This window comes from Schistocerca nitens, chromosome 1, assembly GCF_023898315.1.
Source record: "Schistocerca nitens isolate TAMUIC-IGC-003100 chromosome 1, iqSchNite1.1, whole genome shotgun sequence".
NCBI lineage: Eukaryota > Metazoa > Arthropoda > Insecta > Orthoptera > Acrididae > Schistocerca > Schistocerca nitens.
The window spans coordinates 964,754,223-964,777,101 of record NC_064614.1 but is presented as its reverse complement, the minus strand read 5'-3'; the positions used below and the strand labels follow the sequence as shown (position 1 = coordinate 964,777,101).

Below are 22,879 nucleotides of genomic sequence, written 5' to 3'. Positions count from 1 at the left end.
GCAGCCCTCTCACCGTCATCGCGATGCCAGCACAAGAACGGACGCCACCAGGAGACGTGCCCATGCAGGAACTGGATGACCATCCTCTGTCAGAGCAAATCTACTCGCCTCCTCCTCCAACGGACGCCGACACATCGCCCATGACTCCTGTCATATCAACTGGACTTGCCACAACGGGCATATTGGTGCAGGGGGCCCCAGCAGATTCGACCCATACGTCTCCTGTCATCTCGACCCGTTATCATCGGGGACACTTCCGTCCGTACGGGAAGCCTCCTCCTCGAGACTTTACGGCGAGTCAAACAACGCCTATGGACGTTAGCCATCTCCAGGACACCTTCATCAAGACCAGTGCAACAATTTCAAAGGGGGGAAAAGTGTTGTGACTCACCGATCATTCAAAGCGCCGCCGCGCAATTACGCGCGTCCTCTACTTGCGGCGCTGTCTGCCAGCCATGCGGCAGCTGCGCCACCTAAGTGGCCAGCCGAGCAGCGGCCGCTAGACTGGGACTCAGAGCTCATTCGAATGCTAACGTGTACACATGTCTTGCTTGTCAACTTACTCTGTGACTTAGAAATACCCTTATAGGCTCAGCTACTTTACCAAAATCCGATACTGTTGATAATAGCTCCCATGATTCCCAGAAATAATAGTTGCTTCATGAATAACCATAATTCATATTATACCCAGAAACAGTGAAATAGTTGTAATAAATAATACCTCAGAAGTCAACTCATATTTGAACCAAGCCAAACAAGCATCTCAATGAACAAACTGATAACATTAAATAGTCAGTTTGTTGTCAGTGAATTACAATACTCATTCGTAGATAATATCAGCTGCAGTTTTCTACTAATAACTTGTAATTGACCCACATATTCCAAATATTTGGCTAAGTTGTAAATATAAATAGAATATTGCAAAGAGTATTATATATAACGACATATTTTTCTGATTAACGAGACGCCCTCCATTCGTGCTGGCATTTGTTTCGTTTGACACCTCAACGAAAGTTGCACATTACACCTAACACAAATCTCTTGCTACACTGCAGGTGATTCTCTTTAACACATGTAGTTTTCTTGTCTTCAACGAGAAAACTGTTGAATTGTAACCTAACTTAGATCTCAGGCTGCGCTACATTTTGGTCTGTCGCCACAGAAAGTTTAACCGTTCAATTCCAACCTAACCTAGACTACAGTTTACACTATAGATCAATCTGTCACCACAGAAATCTTTTCCGTATTCACGTTTGTTGGATTTGCCAACTCAAAACCAAACTGTTGCATTCCAACCTGATTGACACCTCGGGCTACACTAACAATTAGTGTATCACCATTGAAATCTATTCCACTGTCACATTATTTGGCTTTGCTAACTCACAACCAAACTGTTTATTCCAACCTAACCTAGACCTCAGGCTACGCTGCAGAAAAGTCAATCACTAAAGAAAATTTTTCCTCTGCAGATTTGTTGGCTTCACCATTTCACAGCTGAACTGTTGCATTCCAACCTAACCTAGATCTCAGGCTATGCTACAGAGTGGCCTATCGCCATGGAAAACTTTCCTGCTGTCGCATCAGTTGGCTTCGTCAGCTCATAACCCAAAATTTCTGCAGTCCAACCTAACCTGCACCTAATGTTCCACTACAGATCCATTTGTCACCACAGACATCTTTTCCATTGTACGATTTGTTGGCTTCGCTAACTCACATCCATATTGTCACATTCCATCCTAGCCTAGACCTATGTCTGAACCATTCCATTATCATGACATTAAGCTGTTCTGTTGACTCACCAGGTAGCCATTCTCTCGGAAATTCAGAACTTATTCCATAATTTCAAAAAATACACATCTCTTTTCACTCTACCTCCTCCTCGACTTGTACTCAGTTGCTATCTACAAATTTGCTAACACCAACATCAAATAGTTGCTAATATCAGCATACAATGCAAGAACCACCACACATCAAGTCACTGTTAGACAAAATTAGTAAAGAAATGAAATTCACACTAACAGAGTACACGTCAGTACTTGCCAGTAACAGATTAGCATTCCCGGTAGGTTAACTTCCAAGAAATCACAGCTACCTATGAACTATTTTTAAAAATATATCTAATACTTCAAAACCAAACATGAAACAGAATTAACAAACAAACGTAATTGCAAAAATTAAAATTTAAGGAAAGAAAAAACAAAACAAAAATGCACCTCCATTCCAAAACAGAAACTTAACTCTCTTTCTTCAGGCAAGCACCGAGTTTGTGAAACATTCTCCCTCCAGACATTATTCATATAAATGACTTTGTAGTACGGAAATTCTACTTTTCCCTCGCCCAGTAATAATTTTTATTTCCCCCCAATACCCTTTTATTGTGTTTGAACAGACCCCTGTTTTTTTGTCCCTAAATTCAATGGAATGCTTTACAGCAAGATGCATGTATCCAATTTTGTCTAACCCCTTATACCTAGCCCACCCATCTGACATTATGATTGACCCATCTGCTATATAAGTTTTTGCTAACTGAAACAGAGTACAAGCCGCCTTATCTTTAATTACCTTACAAATCATGTGTGGAAAAGAGTGATTCCCTGAAACAATGGTCCCACACACCCAATGTCCAACAGCATCATGCCCTCCTTATCCCCTCCCTTCTCTCTCTCTCTCTCTCTCTCTCTCTCTCTCTCTCTCTCTCTCCCCCCACCCCCACCCCCCCACCCCCCACCCCCTTGCAAATTGCAATTCATCAATTTCTATAACAACACCTGGCCTACCTATTTTGCTCCTTCTCATAACAAAATCTGAACAAACTTCCCAGATAATGAATACCAGTCTATAACAGTTTTGCGATATGTTTCTGTCTCGTAAGCAGCAAGCCAAATAGGAAGCCTTGATTCCTCAAACCACATTCCTGTATAAATAGACCACATCAAATTGTCTTTTGCACAGCACCACATATAAAAGTCAATTGTGCATTTCTTTGACACCTTGGACAATGTCATGTTGTTACCACAAACACTACCCTTACAATATCAAGCAGTTAAATTGTACTGTCTGTCAAAACTAATGACATTTAGTGGTTCCCTCAACTTATTAGCTAATTTCACAACAGTGAAACAAATGTGAGGAATATGTTGTTCCCCATTCCCACTATTTTCCACATCTTCAAAATCTGGAGCCTCGCTCTTGCCTCAATATTTTGCAGTCCTACTAATAATTGAAAAGCAATTTCTAATACCACACAAAGACTAACAAATTACCTTCTGCATACACCAATGAGACTGCATCAGTAAAATGTAAGGCTACACAGAAATTAAACTCAAAATGTGCAGCAAAAATGACATCACAGTAGCCACTTACGCAGAATGCATAAAATGGTCTCTGACTTAAAACGGTTAAGATCGTTAAAAAAATCAGTTACCCTTGAACAAAAGAAATTTTATTTCTTTACTAGTTTCAGGCACACAGTGTCCTTCGTCAGAATATTATAATTATCTCATTATTAGTGAGCATCAAAAATAAGCAGGTATATGCAGCATAGTATGGAACTAGTATGGTTCATAGTCCATATTAAAATATGGTATAAGAACATGATGTGAGAAGTACATGCCATATTTGTAAATGTACTATGATCCATATGATTTCAGTATTGTACTGTATAGACCTGCTTATTTTTGATGCTCACTAATAATACAATTATAATATTCGGATGAAGGACACTAGATGCCTGAAACTGGTTGCTGATTTTTTCAATAAATGTACTTAATGTGGCTGAAGATGAATAAAGTACTAAGTATCACAGTAATTGTGCATGAATACAGTAAAAACCAATGAAATGTCATATCAGATATGCAACTGGAATGAGGAGTATGCAGCCAACACAACTCAATAGCATTGTGTCCAGTAAGGAGAAATTGTACAATGGTGAACATAGTAGTACGTGTTAGAAGTATTTGTGAAAAAATGTCACTCGTTCCAGTGGGATACAATTTGGGGCAGTGAATATTTCCTCTTATGAGGAATGTCTGCATAATATTTAACCGGACCAGCGGCATCGTGTCTCAGGTGCCAACCTACAACAAGTTGCAATTAATTCATTTGGAAACAAATGTCTGGTCTGCTGAGTGCAAATCTAGTTTTAGTTGTTGTTTGCTAACCCTGTGCTGTAGGTGGTGTTTGGTATTTAATTGTTCCCATATATATATATATATACATATATATATATATATATATATATATATATATATATATATATATATATAATGTCTTTCTCTCTAACTGTTATCATCTTCAGACTGAAGACTGGTTGGATGCAGGTCTCCACACTAGTCCATCCTTTGCAAGCCTTCTCATGTCTGCATACCTACTGTAGTGTACATTTAAATCTACACTATGTGATCAAAAGAATTCGGACACTTCCAAAAACATATGTTTTTCATATTTGGTGCATTGTGCTGCCACCTATTGCCAGGTACTCCAAATCAGCGACCTCTGTACTCATTACACATTATGAGAGAGCAGAATGGGGTGCTCCACAGAACTCACGGACTTCGAACATGGTCAGGTGATTGGGTTTCATTTGTGTCATATGTCTGTACCCAAGATTTCCACACTCCTAAGCATCCCTGACTCAACTGTTTCCGATATGATAGTGAAGTGGAAATGTGAAAGGACACATACAGCACAAAAGCTTACAGGCCGACCTCGTCTGTTGACTAACCAAGACCTCCGACAGTTGAAGAGGGTCATAATGTGTAATAGGCAGACATCTACCCAGACCATCACACAGGAATTCCAAACTGCATCAGTATCAACTGCAAGTACTATGACAATTAGGCGGGAGGTGAGAAAACTTTGATTTCGTGGTCAAGCGGCCGCTCATAAGCCACACGTGACACCGGTAAATGCCAAACGACACTTCGCATGGTGTAAGGAGCATAAACATTGGACGATGGAACAGTGGAAAAATGTTGCGTGGAGTGATGAATCACGGTACACAATGTGGCAATTCGATGGCTGGGTATAGGAATGGTGAATGCCCGGTGAACGTCATTTGGCACTGTGTGTAGTGCCAACAGTAAAATTCAGAGCCGGTGGTGTTATGGTGTGGTCGCGATTTTCTTGGCGGGGCTTGCTCCTCTTGTTGTTTCACTTTGCACTATCACAGCACAGCCCTACGTTGACATTTTAAGCACCTTCTTGCTTCCCACTGTTGAAGAGTAATTCGAGGATGGCAATTGCCTTTTTCAACACGATCGAGCACCTGTTCACAATGCATGGCCTGTGGCAGAGTAGTTACATGACAATAACATCCCTGTAATGGACTGGTCTGCACAGAGTCCTGATGTGGATCGTATAGAACACCTTTGGGATGTTTCGGAATGCCGTCTTCATGCCAGACATCACCGACCAACATCGATACCTCTCCTCACTGCAGAACTCTGCGAAGAATGGGCTGTCATTCCTCAAGAAACCTTCCAGCACCTAATTGAATGTATAACTGTGAGAGTGGAAGCTGTCATCGAGGATAAGGGTGGGCCAATATCATATTGAATTCCAGCATTACCAATGGAGGGTGTCACGAACCTGTAAGTCATTTTCATCCAGGTGTCCGGGTACTTTTAATCACATAGTAAACTGTCTGTAGTCAAGCCTTGATCTCGCTTTAATATTCCCAGTGTCCCCCCTCCCCATTAAAAAAAAACTTCACTAGCATCTATCCATTACCAACCTGACAATTATGTATTGCCTCAGGGTACTTCGAATAAGCCAGTCCCTTCTTTTAGTGAAGTTGGGCCATAAATATCTATTGTCTAGAATTTGAGTCGATACTTCTTCAGTAACAGTCCAATCTACCCATCTAACCTTTGACATTCTTCTGAACACCACATTCAATAGCTTCTATTCTAGTCATATTTCTTGTCCAAGTTCCTTCTACACGAAGCTACACTCCAGGCAAATAACACCAGAAAAGACTGCCTAACATTTAAATATATATATGATGTTAACAAATGTCTCTTTTTCAGAAATGCTTTTCTCACTGTTACCAGTCTGCATTTTATATGCTCTCTACTTCAGATATCTTACAGCATAAATAGCAAAACTCATCTAATACTTTTATTGTCTCATTTGTTAATCCAGTTCCTGCACCATCCGCAGATTTAACTCATCTTCATTCCATTGCTCATGTTTCACTTATGTTGTTATTCACCATATAAGGCTAGGCGCAAATTGAGACTCGTGTGACGCGACACCGCAGCGCGTGTTTTTGTAACATCACAGGTTCAAATAGGACCGCGCAAATTGCGACGCGACACGCGCCTGCGCCAGGTCGCGCGGTGTTGCGGTTGTGGCTCAGTTTCTCGTGCCGCACGTCGCGCATGCCTCGCTAGCACCGTGCGAAATTAGAGGCGAGGAGCAGAAAAGTAGCCTGGCCATATGCTCACATCGGAACGGTGCATATGAGCAGTGGCAGTATTGCCCATACGATAAATTTTGCCTTACTGTGTACTAAATTTAATTCCTTTGGATAGTGTTTCGTTTTTCGCCATTTAAATGCTTCAGCTTTCTTTGTTTGTACATTATACTTTTCTGTTATTTATATCTGTATAGTTTTGTTTTGGTTTTCTTCTGTCAAGAAAAATACATACTTCAGTAACTGATGAGCCGCTGGCCGCTGGAATTGTATCATATGCTTTCGCGATATTCTCAGATCGGTCGGCCAGGATGGCCTAACGGTTCTAGACGCTACAGTCTGGAACCATGCGACCGCTACGGTCGCAGGTTCGAATCCTGCCTCGGGCATGGATGTGTGTGATGTCCTTAGGTTAGTTAGGTTTGAGTAGTTCTAAGTTTTAGGCGACTGATGACCTTAGCAGTTAAGTCCCATAGTCCTCAGAGCCATTTTGTTTTCAGATCGCAAGAAGGGACAGAGGGTAGTGAATAAGGAAGCAAGGAATAGTATAAAATCAAGTGATTAAGAAGCAAGGCAGGAAAGTAAAACAAGGTTATCTTCTCGCTGCCTAGTATGTTGGTGTATCTGTATGATCTGTTACAAAAATTTAGAAAGGGATAATCTGCACAGGTGTGATCCCTTTGTGGTCCTGGTAAAAAGCGTCCAAGATCGGAAGTATAGAAGTGTCACTTTGATTATTTGGATATCAATGTAATATGACACACTGTACTACATGAATGTGAACAACACATTTCCACTGCAAGCTAGAAACAGTCGAAAAGCAGTCCCAAATAACAATGTTTTAATTGGTTTGCCGTGATGAGAAAAAGCATTTCAATTGTTGCATGCACATTGTTGTTGTTGTTGTTGTGGTCTTCAGTCCAGAGACTGGTTGGATGCAGCTCTCCGTGCTGCTCTATCCTGTGCAGGCTTCTTCATCTCCCAGTACCTATTGCAACCTACATCCTTCTGAATCTGCTTAGTGTATTCATCTCTTGGTCTCCCACTACGATTTTTACCCTCTACGCTTCCCTCCAATACTAAATTGGTGATCCCTTGATGCCTCAGAATGTGCCCTACCAACCGATCCCTTCTTCTAGTCAAGTTGTGCCACAAACTCCTCTTCTCTCAAATTCTATTCAATACCTCCCCATTAGTTATGTGATCTGCCCATCTAATCTTCAGCATTCTTCTGTAGCACCACATTTCGAAAGCTTCTATTCTCTTCTTGTCCAAACTATTTATCGTCCACGTTTCACTTCCATACAAGGCTACACTCCATATAAATACTTTCAGAATCGACATCCTGACATTTAAATCTATACTCGATGTTAACAAATTTCTCTTCTTCAGAAACGCTTTCCTTGCCATTGCCAGTCTACATTTTATATCCTCTCTACTTCGACCATCATCAGTTATTTTGCTCCCCAAATAGCAAAACACATTTACTACTTTAAGCGTCTCATTTCCAAATCTAATTCCCGCAGCATCACCCGATTTAATTCGACTACATTCCATTATCCTCGTTTTGGTTTTGTTGATGTTCATCTTGTATCCTCCTTTCAAGACACTGTCCATTCCGTTCAGCTGCTCTTCCAGGTCCTTTGCTGTCTCTGACAGAATTACAATGTCATCGGCGAACCTCAAAGTTTTTATTTCTTCTCCATGGATTTTAATTCCTACACCGAATTTTTCTTTTGTTTCCTTCACTGCTTGCTCAATATGCAGATTGAATAACATCAGGGAGAGGCTACAAGCCTGTCTCACTCCCTTCCCAACCACTGCTTCCCTTTCATGCCTCTCGACATGCACATTATCAGCATTAATAAACTAATTATACAACAGGTACACAAATGAAGAAAATGGTCGGTATTATTACGAAAGTAGGAATATCCTAAAAGAGTGTTATGATTAGATATATTTAATTTGTTGAAGTGTACTGCTGACGAAAGCAGATCTACTTTCATGACAATATTTTCGAACTTCAACTCACAAGGCACACATTGCTAGCTTGTGTATTGCTGTCGCGCGCATTATCCTCTGCTGCTGACAATACACTGACCATTGTGTTGTGTGACGGATCAATTGTTTATTTTTCTCAATAACAACTATTTTATTCGCGATCACACATTGTCAGTTTGGCAAGCCGTAGGTGAGTAACCAGTATCTGGCATATGCCTATCATTCCGCCTGAAGGACCGCTCGTCATTATTTTAGTACTGCTCATATGAAGAGAAGGAATAAAATCCTTTGGTAAGTTTCCATTCCAGTCGCTCAGTGTTAAAAATACGATGGGTTACAGGGATTCCACCAAAATTCCAACAGAATTGGCAATCTATTTTTGTGTGAGTTGTTAACCTTTCCTCATTCGAAGAAGCATCACCGTTTGTGAGTAACGGCCACATTTCTCTTGGTGACTGGTTTAATTGTATTTCCTTTGTCACAGTGTAATTTGCCACACACATCTAATGGCAGCTATTGCGACAGAATTCCGAAACGGAGTGCGTCATTAAACAAGTAATTGGCAATCACAGAGCTCAATAGCTTACGAAAAACCTCATAGTGTCGGTTTGCAGTAACATAAAAGAAGATATTTGATGATTATTTTCATACTATGAAGCTCTTGTTTCGCTAGCTGTTGATAACTCTTAAAAAATTACAGTCACTGGAGTGAAATAAATAAAAAGGGAAGTATAAGTACTGATATATCGCCATAGATAAAAAAGTTCCATGTGTTTAAGAATTGGCAAACACTCTTCTCCTTGTGTGCTTTCATTCGGCAAACTTTCGTGTCGTTGTCTCGAGCGGTTTAGGAGATATGAGAGATGTTGCGAGAATTTCATTCTCATGGGCGTGAGATCGGAAGTGAGCGCGCTACGTGTGATCCATTTTCTCGAGATCGGAGACAAATAGAGACCTCCTCTCAAGTCTAAACAAAAATTCAACATGTTAGCCAAATTTGATACGCAGCAACACATGGTGTTATATGCACCAAACGCAAGATCATAGCGACCCCTAATTTTCGTTGAAAACTTTTTGAGTTTTGCGTAGTGTCTTACTAAAATGTGTACATCACAATAAGAATGGTCATTAGTGAGATGATGGGCACTTTGCCACGAAGCTGACACATAACGCTACAAGTACGGCAAAAATCAAATGTTTTCAGTGAATAGTGTCTCTAGAATCGTTTGAGAAAGATAACAGGATGCGCGAACTTCGATTCTGTCAGCGCAGAGCGTCGCCAGTCGGCGCGTGCGAAGTATGGCGTATGCGTTGCAATATACACTGCACCCGCGCGACTCGTGCGGCACGTGCGTGTCGCGCTGTAGTGTCGTGTCACGTCACACGTGCTATACGCGTCTCAATTTGCGCCTAGCCTAACCTTTTTCATCTACATCTACATACATAATCAGCAAGCCACCCTATACTGCACACAGGAGATACGTTGTACTCCCACTAGTCATTTCCTTTCCTGTTCCAGCCTCAAATGGAGCAAGGGAAAAATGACTACGTATATGCATCCATATGAGTCCTAACTTATCGTGTCTTTGTGGTCCTTAAGTGAAATGTACCTTGGTGGCAGTAGAATTATTCTGTGATCTGCCGCAAATGCAGTTTTCTAAACCTTCTTAATAGGGTTTGCAAAAAAAGATTCTAGGGATTCTCATTTGAGTCCACGGAGCATCTCTGTAATATTTGCTTATTAATCAAACTGGCAGCACACATCCGAATTACCTTTATGTTTTCCTTTAATCTAACCTGGCGGGGATCCCCTAAACTCAAACAATGTTCCAGAATGGGTCACATTAGTTCCTATACAGGGTCTCCTTTACACGTGAACCACACATTCCTAAAATTCTTCCAGTAAAGTGAAGTTGACTGTTCACCTTCTCTACCACTGTGCCTACGTGCTTGTTCCATTTCTGTCACTTATGAGTGTTACCCACACCACTAATATTATATTTGAATATTATGGGGTTGTGTTTCATAGCCATGTGCATTAACCTACATTTTTCTACTATTAGAGCAAACTGCCATTCATCACACCAAACAGAAATTAGAATAGTCATCCTGTATCCTTCTACAGACATTCAATGATGATTATTTCTTCTCTCTGAATTTTCATTTCCTTTCTGAACTTCTACATCAAGGGGAATAGGCTTCAACCTTTCCTCACTCCCTTCTCAACTATTGCTTCCGTTTCATGTCCTTCAACCCATAACTGCAGTCTGCTTTCTGTACAATTTACAGATGCTCTTTAACTTGCCATATTTTATCTCTGATATTCAATTCAAATGCTATAGTGCTTCCTTTATAAAGAATTTGGCCAGTTTCTTTTGCCACATTTCTCCGATTCAAGCTTGTGCACCATCTTTAATGACCTCTTTGCCAATGGTACATTGAACCTTTATCTTTCTGCTTTCATGTAATTCAATTTTATTCATAAGTACCTCTGAGATTTCAAAAGACGACTGTATGAAAACTGCAAAACGTATAGAAAACACACATACATTAGTGGATAGAACATCTCTCCAAGTTTGTAACTCACATATGGACACTGCTTGTGACACAGCAAATCGCAGTATGTACATGCAATGCGTATGCAACAACAGCAGCTTGTTGTGGAAATCTGTTTATTGGGTCAACAAACTATTTTGATGTGACAGTACAGAGTGGATGGTTTGTCTAAACATTCTGATGGGCCTGGCTCATAGCGGTGTACTCTTCAACTACAACACAGCATGTGTTACAAATCAGAACTGGGAGATATGTTTTATCCGTTGGAATGTTTCATTTTTCTAAGTGTCTTGTAATTTCTGTGCATTCTTCTTCCGTAACCTTGAAAGAAAGAACCCTGTATAACGTTTGTAGTAGCCTGACGGTTACTACACCTACCACCAGCAGAGGGTGTGAGTTGGGCCACTACGGCAAATGTAGTACACGCTGACATTCACACAGTGCTCCCACAGCTACCTCTTGCAGCTGCCAGAGACATTCCAGTCACCTGTTCCAATGGATGTGTGCAGCATGATTCCTGCGACACCATGTGGAGAGAGTGTCTTTATAGGGCCACACACGGGCCTCTGGCTCTCAGTTGTCAGATGTACTTGTTACTACATCCAGTGCAATCTTGTTGTCACTCTGTGACCTAATAAATCATACAGTATTATGAAAAGGGTAGTTGCTACTTACCACATAGTGGAGGTGCTGAGTCGAAGATAAGCACAACAAAAAGACTGTCGGAAAATGAGCTTTCAGCCAACAAGGCCTTTGTCATATATATATATATATATAACAGAGGGAAACATTCCACGTGGCCCAAACTCTTCGTCTTTAAATATGTCTGCTTGTGTCTGTATGTGTGGATGGATATGTGTGTGTGTGCGAGTGTATACCTGTCCTTTTTTCCCTCTAAGGTAAGTCTTTCCGCTCCCGGGATTGGAATGACTCCTTACCCTCTCCCTTAAAACCCACATCCTTTCGTCTTTCCCTCTCCTTCCCTCTTTCCTGATGAGGCAACAGTTTGTTGCGAAAGCTTGAATTTTGTGTGTATATTTGTGTTTGTTTGTGTGTCTATCGACCTGCCAGCGCTTTTGTTTGGTAAGTCTCATCATCTTTCTTTTTATATAATAGAGGGAAACATTCCACGTAGGAAAAATATATCTAAAAAAAAGATGATGTGACTTACCAAATGAAAGTGCTGGCAGGTCGACAGACACACAAACGAACACAAACATACACACAAAATTCAAGCTTTCGCAACAAACTGTTGCCTCATCAGGAAAGAGGGAAGGAGAGGGAAAGACGAAAGGATGTGGGTTTTAAGGGAGAAGGTAAGGAGTCATTCCAGTCCCGGGAGCGGAAAGACCTACCTTAGGGGGAAAAAAGGACGGGTATACACTCGCACACACACACATATCCATCCACACATATACAGACACAAGCAGACATCTCACAAGCAGACATGTTTAAAGACAAAGAGTTTGGGCAGAGATGTCTTTAAACATGTCTGCTTGTGAGATGTCTGCTTGTGTCTGTATATGTGTGGATGGATATGTGTGTGTGTGCGAGTGTATACCCGTCCTTTTTTCCCCCTAAGGTAGGTCTTTCCGCTCCCGGGATTGGAATGACTCCTTACCTTCTCCCTTAAAACCCACATCCTTTCGTCTTTCCCTCTCCTTCCCTCTTTCCTGATGAGGCAACAGTTTGTTGCAAAAGCTTGAATTTTGTGTGTATGTTTGTGTTCGTTTGTGTTCGTTTGTGTGTCTGTCGACCTGCCAGCACTTTCATTTGGTAAGTCACATCATCTTTTTATATATATATATATATATATATATATATATATATATATATATATATATATATATATGGCTCTACTCCAGTCACTCCTGCAACAACAGCAGATGAACACAACGTTGTTGGAACAGTTGTTGGCTGTGTTGACCCAGACTATGCCACCAATTTTCACCCACCACTGTGCCGCCCCACTAAGAAGAATCCATGGAAGACTGGGACTCTTATGAGAAGCGGCTTTGCCAACATTTGTTGGCGTTCGAAGTGTTTGACAAGGAGATCTATAAGACTCTGTTGTTATTGTGGTACGATAATACCCCCTTGTATGAATCACTTACTGTGCCAATTAGCTCCTCTGCAGGAGCTAGTGTTGCTTTCTTTTGACGATATATGTCGTTTGCTGTCCTCCTGTCATTGCACTCGTGATTGCTATTCGTGGCAAATTCTACCAATGTCATAAACAGCTGTAACAGTAGTTTTGAGCTTGGGCGACTGAGCTTCACAGCCTCAGTCGCAAGTTTCTGTCTTTCAAGGCTAAGCCTCAAGAGACTTACGCAGACACAGTGGCCCACAATGCAGTCATTCATTCAGCCCCAGATAAGGAGTTGCATCAATGTGCCCTTCAGTTTGAGTTCCCTGTTTGCAAGACATTTTGAATATTGCACAGACATTTGAGGCCACATGCTGCCAACTGGAGGTTTTGTGTGGTGTCACAGTTGTTGACAGGGCGCAGCCATGGCACACGGAGCCTACCATGCTATTGGGAGAAGAGGTAGCTGCAGTACAGACAAGCCAACTGGCCCAATGCAGACACACACATTTACAGCAGCAGGGGCAGCAAATGCCATTTCCTTTGTACCCCTCTTGTTTTATGAAGAATGAACTGGCTGCCTGCCTCTAGCAGTGGGCGTCTTGCCATAAACATAAAAAAGGAAAAAAGGTCACATAATGGCAGTATGTCTATCTCTACCCCCTAAAGAGTCATTGCAGGAATCAATGGATGCCAATTTAATAGTACCTCGTCATTGTGTTCGCCGTTGTCTTCAGGAAAGAAGAAACTTTTCATAGAAGTGTTGGTGGTGGATCAGCTATTTTGCCTCCGAGTTGACGGGGAGCTGCTGTGTCCCTACTCAACTCCCAGACATATGCCAGGCTCGTGTCCCCACCATTGGCATGTGTCGAGCAGCAGTTGGTAATCTATAACAAACAGCAGATTCCTATTCTGACCAATTTGCACTCGACACAGTTTACAAGTTAATTTCCCATTCCCTTACGTACTTTGCGGTTAATGATGCAAGTGCTGGAAATTTGTTGGGGTTTGATGCTTTTACTATTTTTGTTTTTTTGTTAAAGATGAGGTGCATCTGCTGTAATACCAAATATCTTATCCGAATTGAATTCCTTGGGTTCTGAGCTTTTTTATCTGTTTTTCCCATGGCTGGGTTTTGCAAACAATTTCACAGCACACATAACTCCAGCCTCATTTCTTCCTGCTGCTGACCAGTGCCAGTAGCTTTATGTGACCAAGACGAGCTAGATCGCTCAACATCATTGGGAGTGATTAGACGCATTTTCTCAAGTGAATGGGCTATGCCCTTAGTAGCCACAAAGAAGCTGCCAGGTCAACTTCAATGCTGCGAGGACTTCAAGGTCACTATAAATGCACAGGCAGTCATATGCATGTACCCCCTACTGCACACAGCAGATTTTCTGGCTGGGGTCAATTCTTTTCAAGAATCGACTTGACCAAAGCCTGTCTTCAGACTCCATTACACGAGGCATCAGAACTATTGCTTCTAGGTAATACGCCTTTCAGCTTCTTTAAGTATCAACATCTGATGTTTGGGGTTGCTAGTGTGCTTGCCATCTTTCAATATTTTTTTAAATAAGTTGCGCCAGTTGCCCCTCGGTGCATTAACTTGATGCTATTGCTGTGATGGGTTCTACCATGGAGGTAGTCTTCCTTTGTTTATTTGGGTCATGAAATTACCCGCCAGGACAGGCACCCATCGGAACAATGTGTCACCGCCATTACAGCTTTTTTGGTCTAATCTATGAGGACTTCAGGCATTCCACAGGTAGGTGGAATACTATAACAAGTTCATTCCCAGTTTGGTTACTGTTATCCACCCCTTGTATCCGTTGCAGCCAAAACATGCTCCTTTGTTTCATCTGCAGCTTGTGAGCATGCTTTTGTGCAGCTTAAGGATAATCTTCACTCCGCACTGTGTCTTGCAACTATTCAACCTGGCAAGCATGTGGTCCTGGCCAAAAAAAATGTCTTGAGTACAGTGGTGGGGGTCCTGGCCCACCGCCATTCAGATGGCCCCAACAGCCTGTTGCCTTTGCTTCAAAAATGGTAACTCAGCTCAGGAACATTGTTCTCATGTGAAAAAAAAGCAGCTTTTGCTTTTGTCTACACCTTAAAAATGTAATTTGATTTTGTATGTTACAAAGTTTAGTTTTATTCCTACCTTAAACCCTTGGTTTCCCTGTTTAGCCCGTCAGTATCCTTACCAGACAGAGCTACTCTTTGTCTTCAGTTTTGGGCTCTGTTCATGTCCTAGTACAATTATCTCGTGTCGCAAAATGCGAATGTCCATGCTCTGTCATGGCTTCCCATAGGCCTCGACCCCTCATTCGACCAGGCGGAAGTACTTTCTTTTGAACTGGATACGGAGGCGATGCATACGGCAGGTGGTTTCCTCATCGCCAATTCCCATACTGTTTCCGCTGTGGTGGTGGATCCGGCGCTCCTGCATGTAGTACACATGATACAACAGGTGTGGCCTAAAAGTCCACCAAGTCAGGCTTTAGACCAGCTTCAGAATTTTTATGCATTGCGTCATTACCTCTCCCTGTTGGATAGCATTTATTTTTCTGTTGACAGAAGTTTACTCCTCATGTTGTGCTTCCAGCAGCTCTGCAGTGGGAGGACATCCGCTTATAAAAGCATGGTCACTGGCGAATGTCACACAGAATTGTTGGTGTGTGCCGTGTGTTTCGGCCAGACATTGATCGGGAGGTGGAATCCCTTGTCACTGCCTACTGCAGCTGTTCGAGTGTTTTTGTCAGCAGGCAGCACTGCAAACTATTTTTTCACCATGGCCAGCCCCTTCACATCCATGGAAAACAGTCCATATTGATTTTGCCCATCCTTTTTGGGACCCTTTCTGGTTATTGTCTATTGATGTGTTTTCTCGTTATCCATCTCTGAAGCAGACACAACTGTCAAGACCCTGTAAAAGATATTCTCCGTAGAAGGCTTGCCTTGCACCCTGGTTTCAAAAAATTCATGGTGCACTCTTTCAAGGACTTACATACACACAATGGCTTTTGCCATGTCATGGTGCCTGCCTTCCAACCACAGTTGGACAGAGAGGCTGAATGCCTTGCTCGAAGTTCAAGACGCAGATGCACAACCACATAGATTTCCCAGCTTAACAGAATAACACCAGATGGGGCCAAAAGTCCCACCAAGGTCCTGCACGGCCTTCAGCAGTGGACACTGGTCACCCTCTTACTGCCATGCAGGCTTCACTCGGTATCACTTGTTTCGTTGATATTTGTACCCGACGCACGAGTATGGGTCAGGTGTTTTGAATGGTGCCCTCATTAGTTTCTGGCTGTCATCCACAGCCAGCATGGTCATCTGCCACCAGAACCAAATGTGTTCCAGGCTGGGCATTGGGCCACCCTCTCGGGCCATGGATGAGATACCTCATTCTTCCTTGGTCCTGGCCACTCCTGGGGTCGCAAAGGCCTGGCCATTGCCTTCTATCCTGGTGGTTGGGGTTTTGTCAACACTGACATTGGGTTTCCTTCCTGCACATGATTGCACCGAGTTTGCTCTGCCGTTAAATGGGTATGGAATCTGTGGCTTCATTACCTGAGTGTCTCTTCTCCAGTCCTCAATCATTGCTGCCCATACAGGCACCTCTTTTCATGGACTCTGACACCTAGATGGCACCTGTTGCTGGTCCTGTCCACCAGTTACCCCAGGATCCACAGACAGTGTGCTGTTCATTCATGTGCTCTGGTCTGGACAGACTAAGAACTTCTCACACCTATGGCTGATGTGAGTTAGGTTACTATGGCAAGCATAGTGTGTGTTGTGGTGTGACCACAGCTACCCAAGGCGACCTCTAGGGGCAGCCAAATCATTGACTGCAGTCATTTGCTCTGTTATGCATGCGCAGTACGACTCCAGTGGCACCAGACGGAGACAATGTCTTCATAAGAACATACGTAGGTCTCCAGGCTCTCGATTGTCAGATGTATTCATTACTTGCAGTTACATCCAGTACACTATTATTGTTGTCACCATTTGACCATGACCATGTGTTTCCTTTGGTTCCTAGTTGAACAATGTTTGTGTGGGTACTAGGCTGTTATGACGATTTTCAGTGTTACTTCCCTAAAGCTTGTTATTTTGTTGGTTTGTTGTACAGCTGTATTGTCATTTTTGCTCAGTTCTGTTTTATCTTGTACCACAGTCAAAACTGTCCGTTCTGCTCTTATTTTGTCCATCATACATAAAAAGAACTCAAGGTTTTGAAAAATAAACTTCTTCCACTTGTCTTAAACAATATCCCCCCACACATAGTGTTTATAGGGTTCAAAATTTTAAAATAAATAAGTTTCTGGTAAATAAGGCATGTTTATTTTACTCAATTTTTACTACAATATTTCTTTTGTTTTTGTTTGTTCATGTATTTTTAAACAAGACAGGAAAAGGATTAGAATTTAACATCCCATTGGTGACAGGGTCGTTATTGACGACACAAATTCCAAAGCATTAGAAATGAAAGCTGCCATTTACTTTTCACAGGAGCGACCCTGGCAATCATGAGAACTGATTTAGGAAAGCTTAAAACTGCATGGCTGAAAGAAGTATTTGCACTCTTGCCCTCCTGAATGTGTGTTTAACAGTGCAATAACTTATCTGATTGGTGTGTTTCTGGAACAATCTACATAAATGCAATAATTATTTTGTTGGTGGTGTTAGTGTCAGACCGCCATATTATCTTCTCGATTTGATTTTCTTAGCAGATATTTTCCAGCAGAATGACACTGCATTGAAACTGAAGTGTCTTTATGAGCGTGACTCTCTCATTTGTAAGTAATGCTATCTAACAGATTTCTGTGTTTAATGTGCTTGATTTACAGTTTTGCTTGAAAATAATGAAGTTCTAATCTTAACAGGTGTCAACATACAAACCACTGCAGCTATAGCAAAAGAATTGCTTATTGGTGGTAATTCACCGACTGCTGAGGCTCTGGCAAAATCAGCCCACTCTCATAAAAACGTGCAGACAACTTCTTTGAAACCACCAACACCACAAAGCCAAGGAGTCCGGCCGAAAGATCAGTTACTGTATCTTGCTCAACTGCTTGGCTTCCAAGTTCAGTTCTCAGATTTTCCAAAGGTAAAGAATTTTTAAGAGTTGTGTTGGATTTATTTTTTGCATTTATAATTATAATTTTTCTCGATACTAGCCACTTGCTGTTACACTCAATACCAATGTCTAACACAAATATTAAAGTAGGTGCACACAACCAATTATTTGTCACACTACAATACACAATGTAGATTCTGCCACTACTGTGTGTGAAATATGTGAACCCAAGCCACCCATCATATAACAGAAGTGTTAACCATGGATATGCAAATAAAGAAGATGTGTCATATGTTGCTGGTGCCATTCATTTGCACTCGGTGAATCAAATTGTTAGTTCAGGTTGTATATTTTTAAACTCCACATCTTTAATATTCACATTTTGAGACAGCTTAATTGTTTTCAGCATGTGCATTTGTATCAAAATCACCCGTCAGAATACTGGGTATTGGTAATTTGATCATATCACTACAGTGGCATTTTTGGGTGTATTAAATTTCTTTTCCCAAAAGATCTTCAGTGAAATCTCATTAGCATATTTTTGAGAGGACTGCAGATTTGAACACCATAAGCAGGATAATGCACTGCCAAAAAATACTTAATTTTACAGTTATTTGTTGCAGAATTAAGGGTCTCAAATGAGGTAACATGCAATTTCATAATGCTACATTCCAGAGTTGGTATTTCAATAAATTATAATTCAAAATGTGTCTTTTCGAGAACATGTTCAGAATATCAAACCAAGAATACAAATGCTGCGACATTGGCTAACACAAATAATCAGATATGTACACTTTTTGCCATCAGTCAATTGGAATACAGATGCTAGAGTGTAACCTGTAACATCCAAAATACCTACTAAATATGTATATTGAAAAAATACAAATACTTAAAAATGGCAATTTTTGTTTCAGTGCTCAACACAAACTAACATCGTTCATTTAGTTTATTTCCAGTAGTGAAATCACTACAGGTAACTGAATAGACGTTGTCATTTCAAAATGTTGGTGTTACATCTTGTTAGGCTAATTAGATTACCGTATTTACTCGAATTTAAGCCGCACTTTTTTTCCTGTTTTTGTAATCCAAAAAACCGCCTGCGGCTTAGAATCGAGTGCAAAGCAAGCGGAAGTTCTAAAAAATGTTGGGGGGTGCCGCCACAACAAACTTCTGCCGTCGAATATATGTAGCGCTACACAGGCATGCTTTGTAGGCACAAAGACAAATACTGGCACCAAAACCTCTGCGTCAGTAAATAAAAAAAGAAAGGTGGAAGACGAGCTTTTTTCCTCCGCCCCGAGTTTTGACCACTGCATTTTTGTACATTATCCAACGAAGTAAATACAAATTCCGTATTGTTCATCTTCGAATGTAGCAGCATTTCAATGTACTACGAAAATCCAACTGGCAAGACTGGGATGTTTGTCAATATGGCCAACTCTATGCTCTGAATTTTTTCCTACCTGTGAGAAGAGATGGTTGCTAATAGGAACTTTTATGAATTGTGAATCACATGCAGTATTCTCTTCACCATAAGAATAATACGAATATAAACGTTTTGCCATGTATTGTTCCGTGTTTGCTGCTATCTCATTTAAATCCTGTCTGCCCAATAAACTACGAAACTAGAGTGAGACAACAGCAAACGCGGAAGAATATACATATCATGTTATGTTTATATTCATATTATTCTTATGCCTAATAGTGATACAGTCAGAAGTGAAGCACGGCAATTGACTAGATTTTTAAATCTAAGATGACTCTAATTTCTGTGCAGAATGTAATGTACTAAAGAGGCGCCTGCAAAGATTTTCAAAAGGAGGAAATTTTTCGCTAAACTCTCGTTCAGAACATCATCTATCATACACAGTCTATTATGTGGTTCTTGTTGATCAGTATCAAAAAAAAACAGGAGTGTAAGTAACAACAAATAGCAGTCACTTGCAATTGTTTCGTTAATGAGATGATTCCTCTCTTTTTTTTTTAAATTGTTAAGCGGCGGTAGTGCGCACAAAAGCAAGCCATTCTGCGAGCGGCAGGTAGCAATGGCTACCTGGTAAACAGTAACTGCTAAGCTTACGAGTCGATCCAAACTACTGTAGCTGTATTGTCATTCATTCAACCTAAATTGTGTCTCATATTACAATGGACCAACTTTGTTTCGATTTGGAGATGTGGCCTAAAACTTTTCTCTCCCCTTGATTTTTGAGTCTCAAATTTCAGGTGCGGCGTAGATTCGGGAAATTTTTTTTCCTTGATTTCGAGTCTCATTTTTCAGGTGCAGCTTAGATTCGAGTAAATACGGTATAATATAGCAATATACAGTGTCCGTCCTTACGTTCATCACTTCTTCATAAACTTCAAAACTCAACTCATAACGCGTAACATGTGTCCATTGCTTCAATATGTTTTGGTGTTGCAGGAACCAGCGAAGTTTCTGATTCACCTTCACTTTCTTCTTCTCTCTCTTTCCTCTGTTCCTGAAAGACTTCATTAGTTGTCATGGACTGACAGATGGCAACACCATAGCAAATAATCTATATGACTTGCAAAGTGGCTGACACTGAATAGCAGTGTCTCTCTGCAGGTTTCCGCAGTTCGTGGACACAGACATTCTATTCCCACCATTTCCGGCAGCAAAAGTTGCAGCGGCCAAACAGTGCCGCCGATACTGCCAAATTTGAACTGCTAAACGGCGAGGGAGAGTATACGAGGAGTCATTTTAACATGCATTTAAAGCAGTTGGCTCTTGAGACTTCAAAAATGGAACATACTATGCAGGAAAAAGTGGTAATGAGGGACATACTAATGAGATTCCACTGTGCTTCTTTCAAACTTTGTAGACTAGCATCTTGGAAGAATATTGGGCCAAGAAAACCAGCCATTTATGCTGTCATGTAAAGTGTCGCTGGACATTTGTAGTTGACGTCTCTTCAGGAGTAATCAGTGTGTATACGAACCGGGAGATCCGGGAGAAGCCCGGGAATTTTTTTATCCGGGAAAAACCCGGGAACTTTTCATTGTTTTAGTTTTCAGTTAAATTTTTGTAATTTTGACTCGTAAGAACCATTACTCTAAGAAAGGATATTAGTGTATCCCACTACTGCAGAATAATACTTCAACAATAAAACATAAACTAGAGGGAAAAAAGGAAAATAACTTAAATTGTAAAGGAAAAATGCCATATACAACAATGACACACAGTCCTCATGCAAGCGTCTGCCAACAGCTAATGTGTCAAAGGCTTTAGAAGGACAATGCAATACTTCATAACAGCATATTCCCTCCAATGAGCGTGAAGTCACAAATGTTTACATTCGATTTGTGTTAGCAATTACGAGTGCGCTCATGCGCATGCACTGTAGAGTTGCGTTTCAGCAGTAGATTCTTTCGCTTCTGGCTACAGGAATGTGGCTGTTGGCTCTGCAAGCAGTCGCAGCAAGCAGCTAGATGCTACCGGGAAAAGGGGGCGCCAAATTCATATTCTCGAGGGAAAAAAACTTGTTTCACAAAGCGCCTAGCATCCAGTGCACGTTGATCTATCGATCATTTATATGATTTTGAAACACATCCCTGTTGGTTTTTTAATGTTTTTGCATGTGTGCATGGTGTAAGTGCTGTCTCTGTCAGAAGAATCCTCGTCACATCTAGAAATAAACTTTCCACAGACAAAAGGGGATGGGGCTATACGAGCTGAGCAGAGTAAAGCTGAACGGATGAATGCCAATCGCTGTCGTTTTATGTGGTTATCAGCGTTGTTATAATTACTAGCAAAATCTATAGATTCAGTCTACCAGAATGGAAATAAATGACTACAGGAATAACAAGGGAAAAAGATTACGTATTATCTACTCGTATACTTGACAGAAAAATTTTGGCCAGATCGCTACACTAGTAAGGACCAGTTCTACAGTCCCTGGCTAGCAGCCACATAAGTTCTATTTTGGAAGCAAAGCAGAAAACGTTTTGTACGAATATGTAACAACGCCTAACTGCAGAATAATCACGGGGTAACTAAACCGATGATTCTGGCCAGGTTAATGAAGTTAATCGGTGAACAAATTTTGTGCAGTGGCAGGAATAGTTACAGAATTGGTGATGACCAGATTGTTTGTTAGAACGAGGAAGGAGAAGAAACGGGGATATCACACAAATTATGGAAGAATAAGACAATTCCAAATTTATATAAAAATTTCGTAATACTACTTTTCGATCTCATGCTTGAGAAACTGGTACGTATGAATGAAATGTGAAACTATTTCCTAACATAAAGCTTTTTGCTTGTAGTAGGCCTAATAGGAATTTGATATTGGTACTTCGTGAATTATACACTACTGGCCATTAAAATTGCTACACCACGAAGATAACGTGCTACAGACGCGAAATTTAATCGACAGGAAGAAGATGCTGTGATATGCAAATGATTAGCTTTTCAGAGCATTCACACAAGACTGGCGCCGGTCGAGACACCTACAACGTGGTGACTCGAGGAAAGTTTCCAACCGATTTGTCACACACGAACAGCAGTTGACCGGCGTTGCCTGATGAAACGTTGCTGTGATGTCTCGTGTAAGGAGGAGAAATGCGTACCATCACGTTTCCGACTTTGATAAAGGTCGGATTGTAGCCTATCGCGATTGCAGTTTATCGTATCGCGACATTGCTGCTCGCGTTGCTCGAGATCCAATGAATGTTAGCAGAATATGGAATCGGTGGGTTCAGGAGGGTA

The 22,879-nt window shown here is 41.2% G+C and overlaps 1 protein-coding gene across 2 annotated transcripts in view; it reads left to right on the top strand.

Moving 5' to 3' along the window:
* The window catches only part of LOC126194920 (double-stranded RNA-binding protein Staufen homolog 2-like), a 254,734-nt gene that overhangs the window by 195,292 nt on the left and 36,563 nt on the right, over positions 1-22,879 (top strand). For both annotated transcript variants that reach the window (XM_049933299.1, XM_049933306.1), the window contains exon 14: positions 17,957-18,180. In XM_049933299.1, coding sequence (XP_049789256.1) covers positions 17,957-18,180 — 224 coding nt within the window. The remainder of the gene's footprint in view (positions 1-17,956; positions 18,181-22,879) is intronic.